At 36.2% G+C, this 9,657-nt stretch overlaps 1 protein-coding gene across 7 annotated transcripts in view; it reads right to left on the minus strand.

The window, feature by feature from the left end:
- The window catches only part of LOC149552405 (succinate dehydrogenase assembly factor), a 31,158-nt gene extending 22,804 nt beyond the window's left edge, over positions 1–8,354 (minus strand). For 6 of the 7 annotated variants that reach the window (XM_089787955.1, XM_089787954.1, XM_089787953.1 and 3 more), the window contains exon 1: positions 7,814–8,354. In XM_089787955.1, the coding sequence (XP_089644081.1) occupies positions 7,818–8,222 (405 nt within the window). In that variant the 5' untranslated portion in view covers positions 8,223–8,354 and the 3' untranslated portion in view covers positions 7,814–7,817. Of the gene's footprint in view, positions 1–7,339; positions 7,358–7,813 lie in introns of those variants that run through there. The other variant, XM_089787956.1, reaches the window with a different exon arrangement.
- Positions 8,355–9,657: the final 1,303 nt, after the last annotated feature.

A 9,657-nucleotide genomic window follows, 5' to 3' on the forward strand; every position in this document is an offset into this window, starting at 1 on the left:
AGTGGGAAAATCTAACCCATTTACATATGTTGTTGCATGTATAAGTTTATTTAATTATATTAATGCATTTAAATGGAGATTTTCTAACCCATTACATATACATCTTTTAAAATTGCTACTTAATGGACTTTTTAAGTTAAAGGACGTGTTTCAATAACATATAAATGCATTAGGTGGCGATTTTGGACCCAATTGCATGTGCATGTAATATTTAGAAATAAATTTCACTTAGCCTAAGCCAAAGTGGCATTTTTTGACCCAACTACATGCATTTTAAAATGTGTTTTCATATTTTAAAACCCCACCAAGGCAAAGTGGCAATTTTCAAGCACATTGCATCCATTATAATATATGCATTTGCACAAGGAAATCTCGTTTTTAATTTGCAGCTTGCATTCAGAGGGTTTTTGAGCACATTCTTCACATGCAAATGCAACCAAAAAGTGTGTTTTTACTTCATAACATGAGACTTTTTTTATCAAACACCCAAAAATGGTGATTTGTAGCCCAAAAACACATATTTTTTCTCAAAACTTCACTTTTTTGGGTGTTTTACTCCAAAAACGAGTTTTTCAGCTTTCAAATGCTCATATCTTGAGCATTGTATGGTCATTTTAATGATCTAAGGGTCGTTTTTGCCTAAAATCACCCAAATAACACATTGGACTACTCAAAAATGGAGTTTGTTGAGTGTTTTCTTCATTTCTCAATCCATCTAGAGCACGTTTTTGCTTAAATACACCCTAGTTTTGAGCAATTTGCACCATTATAACAGCAAATGATTGAATCAAGGTAAGTTTGAAAGCATTTCCTATCCTTCTTAGCGTGCATTCAAGTCTTTCAAATCACTTGATATGCTTTGGATGTCGTTTTCCAAATTCTTTGCATGTTGCACATTGCTTGGTCAAAACGATTGCTAAAAGGATGCAATTTTTTGCTCTAACTTCCTACACTTAGCAAACTACGAATTTTGACTCATCTCTTGCAAGGATCGAGTCAAGATTCAAAGTCTATTTAATGCTTCATTTTGCAATCTTTCTAAATCCAAGAAATCTCTTTGATTGCATTTTCAAATTTTTCCCAAGTGCATAAAACGACTTCTCTTGCTTCTTGATAAAAAGGTATGAATCCTCGTTAATATTCATAAGGTATTTGTTGTATATATTTGTTATGTTGTGTATGCAACTCTCATCATTTCCATTTTCAGATTTGCATTTGTTTTGTATATGTCAAGTTGCTTCCTCTTTTTCTTTCGTCTTCTTCTTCAAGTTGCATATGCAAAGTCCCATTTACTTGCATACGCAGTTGGGGATAAACTCTCGTTATAATATGGAAGCAAGTCCCTCTTTACCCCTCATGAGAATGCAAGTGCAAGTCCCACCAATACGCATTCTATGAACCTCCATATGGCTGTCCTATGGATGAAGAAAAATTTCCCACATGCTTGTCGGATAAATAGTATGACTTACACCTATTAAAGTATGTTATGTTTCCATTTCATTACACTTTAGTACATTTTAAAACTCGCTGTCCACATATGCAACCCACTCCAAAAATCCCTTTTTTTGGCTATTATAGTAATTTTTTAGTCATTCTAAGCTTGACCCATTCGCTCATTCGCTATCCCTAACCATTCCATATTATTTCCCTATGCATAACTTGCTCAAACCTGTGTTTTTACACACCCAAGTTTGCTATAGACCCTTCATATGACAATGTTCATACACTAAGGAACTTTCATGTGAAAGTTGCACAAGCACACCATTTAGCAATGTCAAAAGAAGTTACACCAGCAAAAGGGAAAGAGACTACTGCTAGATTGAATGACATCCTCAAGTCGCTCGATCATCAACTCTAGTTGCTAGATGTAATCTTGGTGCTTGGAACAACATGATGGAGATTGATTTGGATGTCTTGTGTGAGTACGAAGCCATCACGTCTATTGAAATGTACCATGATTGCGCACATGCAATGACCAACAAAGAGAAAGTTCTACAAGGACTTGTCAAAGATGCAAAAGCAGCAGTAGCCAAGATAACTAACCAAGAAAGCAAGATTAGAGAGGCATTCAGAGGGCTATCATGCAAAATCATCACTGAAGATTGTTAAATATATAGGCTTCCTGGAGAAGTATCTCTCTCTCTCTCTCTCTCTCTCTCTCTCTCTCTCTCTCTTTGTGTGTATATATATATATATATATATATATATATATATATATATATATATATATATATATATATATATATATATATATATATATATATATATATATATCGAAAGAGATATTCGTAAGTGATATTATCGATGGTTAATCTGTACACCCGATTCATATTTCATATTCAAGCCAAGTCAATATTAATCCTCGATAACCATCAGGTATGTGTTTATATTAGGTGTATGTTATAGCATGATTGTCGGCTATATTAAAGTCTCATGTCCCCATAGGGACATGACCCTACGCCACATGACTCTTGCCTCTCTCATAAATATATGATCGCTCGATGGAGACTGATATCAATTACAATCGGCAATACTCTGTTTACATCGGGAGATCTCACAACCTCAAATATAATACGCTTTGATCAACATACTTTGTCTGATCCATATACTTTGTCTGATGGTTATATACAGCAATAACAAATCAAATCAAAACTGTCTAATCTCATACATTGAATCAGACATCAGACATTTAGTCTGAGATTTATATATTAGACATCCAATCTGAGATTTATATATCAGACATTTCTGATATCTTCAATTAAGCAACAGTAATTAGAGAAATTAGAATCTCTATTAAAGATCCTATACACATTTACAAAGATCATGAACTTAAGAATCAAGAAGTTGTTCTCACAAAGTTCACAAAGGCCATCCACTTTTAGCTTGAAGTGGACGACTTCAACATCAGTATACTGGATACATCTGCAAGCTGGAAGTATTCATTGAAGAATTTGCAAAATCAAATAGAGATTTGTAACAAATAGATATCTGGAGCAGCAAACATACTCAGGAAGGTTACAGTGATCTCGCAACACACTAGTGAACTAGATGCTTCAGTTGTATGCAAATCCCTGTGGAAGTTTGGAGAGCTGGTTGATACCATGTGAATACTTCAAATCAGATTTTCATATGCTTTTAGTAGAATAGCAGTAGAAAAGTTACATGTAAAGAGCATCTATGTTGTAAGTACTGGATAACATGCACCTGTAAAACCAGCTCATGTAGTTAAGTTGCAATCGCATTAGGCATGCAACTTTATATAAAGTCAATGTAGTTAATTAGAGATAAGACAAAGTGGTTGAGGTTGTTCCACTTTTTCCCTCACCTTTCTCTCTCCTATTTTTCTATATAGAGGAGAGAGCTCATTGTAAATAATCATCTTTTGGCAAGGCAAGAAAATTCTGCCAATTTGTATTGTGCACTCTAAAACTTTGTGCTTGAATGTGAATCAGATTTCTTTCAATAAAAAAGGCAACTTGCTTTCAAACTTTGTGTTGATCTAAGTTGTTATGTGACGACATTTTCAGGATATTGATTGTGAGTTTTGGAGCCTTAATCAAGAGGGATTTGAATTGAATCGTGCAGACTTTGAGCTGCTTATTGCATTCAGAGCCAATTTGAACTTTTGAAGAGTTTGTGTTGCAGGAGGACAAATTGTAATATATAGTAGTGGTTGTAATCACTTAGAGTTGAAGACTTTGGGCTTCAATTGTAAGTGTTGTTATTGAATTTGAGGGTATCCAATAAGAGACATTGTGCCTTACTCATTATTCTGCTTGAATCTTCATTCGAGACAAGTGCAAGAGACTTTGGGTTTCTGTTTTTGTTTCACAAAATATAACAAGTAAACTGCTGCCCCTGGTCTTGTTCTTATGTCAATTCCAGGGTCACCGGTATTACTGTAGCCATAAGGCACTTTTTGTTAAATTGGAATGTGAGTTGTAGGAAAATCATTCCTGAAAAAAGAGGAATTGGTCAAGAGAAATATCCAGTGTAGGTAGTGGTAGTGTTATTCATAGAGTGGATGCCAAAAAAGGAAAGATGAAGGTTATGATAGTGGGCAGCCAAGGTTAGTTTCAAATATGTTCAATGTGCAGGTACAAAAATTGACAAACTTCGACTGCAGATTTTTTAGACGCCTATGCCATCCCATTTCATGTGGCCCATTCTTCTTACTCTGAAAAAATGGTCAAGGATATAGCTATTGTTACCCCTAGGAGATCATAAACTACACATACCCTCTATGATAAAACATATTCTAAGGTGAATTTGGTGATGGAGGAGATAAGGCAAACTTAAATGAGGACTAATTGTTATATTGCGATGGATGGGTGGACTGTCATTAGACATCAGCCACTCACCAAAATCACAGTCACATGTACAGCTGGCTCTTATTTTCTTAGAGCCATTGATTGCTCAAGGAAACACAAGGATGTAGACTTTCAGTATGGCACCTTGAGAGAGGCATTTAGAAGGTTGGAAGGTTGGGCCTCAAATGTTGTTTAGGCGGTCATTGATTCACTGTGTAGGCAATTTGATTGGCCTGATGGTGGAGGGTGCATACAAGCACATCTTTTGTACTCCATGTTGTGTTCATGCATTGAAGAATGCACTCAAGGACATACAAACTTAGATTGGATAAATGAAGTGATGACACAAGCTAGAAATATTCAAATGTTCATTTGCAACCACTACAAATCAATTGCTCTTATCAGGGCTTTTTTAAAGAAGGAATTTTTCAAACCTATAGAGATAAGATATGTCAATTACTTCACTTTGTTATAGAGGATGATTGAGATCCATGATGCTCTACAATTGGTGGTGAATTCAATGTGAAATAGCTGGCCTAATGCAAACATTGTTGAAGGAAAGTCATCAAGCAAAAGATCCTTGATGACAATTAGTGGTCCACTGTGAGGTAAGACATTGCTAATTTTCAGATTTAATTAAAAAAATCTGATTTTTATTTTATTGTTGAATCTTTCTAAGTTTCAGAGTTTACTAGTTGTCAATTAACATTGACATTGATAATCTTTATTTTTATTCTTACTTGATTTTATTTTTTTGGCACATTGCAAATATGTTTGCAACATCATCTCCGCTGTTGTATCAGACATGTTGATACGTACTCTACTAATCTTGGAGAGATATATGAGTCTTTTGACAGCATGGTTCAAAAGATGTAAGTAATTTTGGCTAAGGATAACCAATCGAACTTATATGAGCAGTATATTAAGCCCATTGTCATGCGGTGGTGGAATATTATGAACACTCCACTCCATATGAAAGCATTTGCTCTAAATCCAAAATGGTAAGAACCTGAATCTGGAAGGTCCCCTCCTTCTAATGATGACAAATGAGACATGGGTTGATAAAAGCCATTCAAAAGATGTATTCACCCAGGCAGTCCAGTATGCTTTGTGAACAACGGGTTGCCTTCTCAAATCTTGATCATCCAAACTTAGCACATCAAAGGCAAAGATGGATAGAGCAGTAGTGGCACAGAAACAATTCTATTGGATGCTAGCAATGAAATGGATCAGTGCACTAGAGTTGAGGACAATTGCCATTCACCTCCTCTCACAAATTGCCAGTTCCTCTACTACAAAAAAGAATTGATCTATGTATGGCTTTATCCACTTCATCAAGAGGAATAGGCTTACCTCTACACAAGTGAAGAAGTTAGTGGCTATGCATAGTGCTCTGAGACATACAGATTGTCAAACTGCAAAGTGCTGACAGAGTTCAGCTTTATGTTGGGATATTAATCCCAAAGACACAACCCAAGTTGATGAGGACGAAGCATGGGAGGGATTAGTAGGGATTGGGTCAGATGATGCAACCTTTGAGCTTGAGGCTGAGGCTAACAGTGTTAGTGACACTGATTTTGATGAAAATTAGGGGCAGCAACATACGGTCTTTGTTTACTTTTGAGTTCTGACTGTCTTTAAGTCTTTTTAGACCTTTGACATAAAAAATAATTGACGCAATGATAGTATGATATGAATATTTACATTTTATTGAAACTTGTAGCCATTGGGCATTTTGATATTCGTTATTCATGCATAATTAATAGTGATTCCAGATTCAATGAATTATACAAGTATGAATATATAAAATTGAAATTTGAACTCTCATTTCAAATTGCAACTCGCTATGTATAACGTATATGTCTATGATGAAATATTTTAGATCTATCAATGTTATTATATGAATATATTTGAAATTTAAGAGTTTCCTATATATTTTAAATTTTCCCTATTTTTTATATAGTCATCCCCTCCATCCCACCATCCCCTAAAATGGAAAAAAACAAATTCATCCTCAAAACTCATTTCCCCATTGCCCAATCCCGGAAACCAGGGGTAACATATGCATTCATCCATGGTCATACAATCATAACTATCCTAAATAGTGTAATAGTCATCTGTGAAAGCTAAATTATCAGGTTCTTCCTGGTAAATCTGGGTTCTGATCCTGGTTCAGCCTCGATTATGATCTAGTTCGGGTACATCCCTAGGTTTGCCTAGGGTACTGTCTGGGTGCCCAAGTTCTCCGTATGTTCAGCTCTTAGGCAATAGCCTGAGTAAACCCAGAAATGTATCAGAAGCCCAAACACAAATCAAGGCCAAAATATGCTCACATTCCAATCTGATCCGTATTAGGATAGTTATTCTTTTCCAAGTCAGTAATGAAACTTTTAACATGATTGTAATCGATATTAGCATTTTTATTTATATCATTTGAATACTTTGCATAGAGAAAAACAGTTAAACATCAAGATGTAAATCTATTGAAGTGCCATTATTTATGAGGCGATTACAGAATATAAAAATAATTAATTCTACCTCGAGAATCCATCTGCATAATTTACTTCTTATGAGAAACATAAAATCTTGCAGAACATACATTATTAAGAATCATTATAATATGTGTGTATGTATATGTGTGTGAGCATATGATTTTTACATGTTTAAAAAAACTCAAAATTAAGTGGCAGTTACTTATCATCTATTTTTAGATCCTTAGGTTTGGAAATATTTATCGAATCCAAGCATATGCCCTTTCAAGATTCTTTGACTTGCATAACTACCAATGGCACTCGGTTTAAAGACTGGGATATAATATTAGATCTAATGATTAACCAAAATTTTATGGAATCAACTAAGACCCTAACCCCTAGAGTAATCAATCTCCGTTAACTCATAGAAACCTTGAAGCACAAAAGAGAAAATAATTCTTGAATTCAACCCTAGACTCAAGAACTCATCCCAAAAGAGCAAAACCTGAAACTTTATCAGGAAATATTAGAGCTGCATAGAAACTGGAGATAAAACACGGATTTCAACACTGCATCCTGCCAATTCAAGCATTCCATTAAAATATCAGGAAACTTAACATTAAACCTTCTGATTGGACAAAATTTACTGATAAATTCGCTATCTGAGGCGTTGTCTTGGCACGGAAGATTAAAGATTTCTCTAGGGAGCAAATGAAGTACACAGACCAAAAGAATACAGCGTAAGCGCTAGACCCTCTCACGCCACTCGCCACTAAACAAGCTAGCAATCAAGAATTTAGGGAAACAATTACCAAAACTTTGATAGAGATCACAGAGGATGATCAAATTCAGGAATACAGGATTTCGGAGAGTTCTCTTGCACATTGACAAAAAGTATGCCACGAAGTTTTCTCCAAAATACTTGAAAAATCAAACAAAACTTTGAATTTACCAAATCTCCATGTCAGAAAACAAAACCCTTGTCCCAAAAGAAATTGAAGCGAAAGTTTGAATTCGTACGAAATCATTTACCTGATCAAAAATCGGAGCAGCGGCCGCCTTTCTCCCAATCTCCATACCTGGTAGGCTCCGGTCCTCTGGGTCCTCCTCTTTCCCCTGTTTCCGCATTCACATACTCCCCGCCCTCCTTATCTTCATCTTCATCTTCATCTCCTCCTTCTTCTTCCTCTTCTTTCTCTTCTTTCACTTCTCGCTCTTTCACTGCTTCGGGTGCGCCGTGAGACATGCTCGAATCGCTAGCTGGTGAACAGAAAAATTGCATCGTTGGATGGAAATTGGGAGGAGTATTGGAAATCTTGAACCAACAAAGGAGACAAGGCGTTTCTAGCGTTCGCTTAACAGGTGTAGCTGAATTTGAAGAAATAAGAGATGCGTAGAAGAAGCGACGTAAGTGTAAAGGAGAAATTCTTCGAAAAGCCATTCCAAGCTTTAGTGATTAGATCTTCACAGCTTATTCGGGGAGTAGAATTCCCCCAAGAGGAGCATTTACCCGAAGATGACAGGACAGGAATTTTTAAGATGCAGCACGCCGGGAGTGCCTCATTGATTCACTGGGTTGGCATATAGCAGTATCTTCTATAAAACTGTAGTGCAGAGTTGTTTGACTAGTGGTATTTTGTGCAACGGCGTAGTCATATTGTAAGTATCTAAATAGTTCCAATTTTAAATTTGCTGGATATGAAAAATATTGTAAATAATTGATTCAAATTATTATATATTAATTTAACAAATAATTGATTAAAAATATATATAATTAATATTTGATGCAAGAGCATTTTGTGGTAGTTCTTAGTTATAGGTTTGTTAAAGGGACTTGAAGATTGAAGGAGCGTGGTGATGCTTGTGGGAGCTAGTAGACATGTTTGCTCAATATGTTTGGTGATACTTGGTGTGCTCAATGGTTGTTGTTGACACCCGGTGGTTTGGCTCATCGACTGGATGTTCATGGAGATTTGATCGTCCGACTTGGTGCATTTAACATGCGTAGTGTGTGATTGTGATGTGGATCGATCATGGGATGTGTGAGAACCCATTTGGGGTCTTTGTTCTTTCTCCTATTTGCATTTAATGATTGTTGTAAACTAACTAAGGCATATGGGGTTTATTATGGGTTCTAGATGATTCTATTTGCAACAGGTTGACTTGTGATCATGCAAGTAAAAAAGGAAGGGTTGGATAGAGTCGTAGATTGTTGGCACAAGTGTCTTGGAGGTTGACCACTACGCCAGACCAGTAGACTCTATGATCAAGGGTGTTGTCATTGATGTTAACACTAACGAAAGATCGATAGAAGAGGACAACTTGCAAAGCATATAATTATGTGCAAACCTATCAAAAAAGGATGATCAAAAAAGAGAAGATGTGTACGCCCAATAGAGGTGATGGCATAGGTTATCCACTTAGACGAAACAAGCTAAGTGCAGTATGCTTCAGCCAAAGGAAATGCAGAAAGATCAATGAGTTGGAGAGGTCAGGTTAGCAAGACATGCATGAAGCAAGAAACCTGTGACTCTCCAGTTATGCAGGGTAACAAGTGCACTAAACGTCACATTTAATGATGATGTGGATAGATCGAGGAATAGTTGGAAGAATTTGAATTTGAATTCTTCTCATTGGAAAGCAAACCACCAAGCACACATGACACCCGTGACTCTCATACCAACATGGTGCATCTAACAGGAGTGGCACACTACTGCAACGGGAAACCATGCTAGTAGTAGGGGTGAGAATTTAAAATTTGAATTCGCAGTTTGAGGCTTCTAAGTGAAGCTAAGAGAATAGTATAGAAGGAGACATAATGGAAAGAGGAAGGGTTAGATTGCTAAGTGACTAGTCAAAGAGCCAAGAGAGTTGAG

Source organism: Cupressus sempervirens, chromosome 6 (assembly GCF_028749045.1).
Source record: "Cupressus sempervirens isolate cs-2001-9-10 chromosome 6, ASM2874904v1, whole genome shotgun sequence".
In the NCBI taxonomy this organism is placed as follows: Eukaryota; Viridiplantae; Streptophyta; class Pinopsida; order Cupressales; family Cupressaceae; genus Cupressus; species Cupressus sempervirens.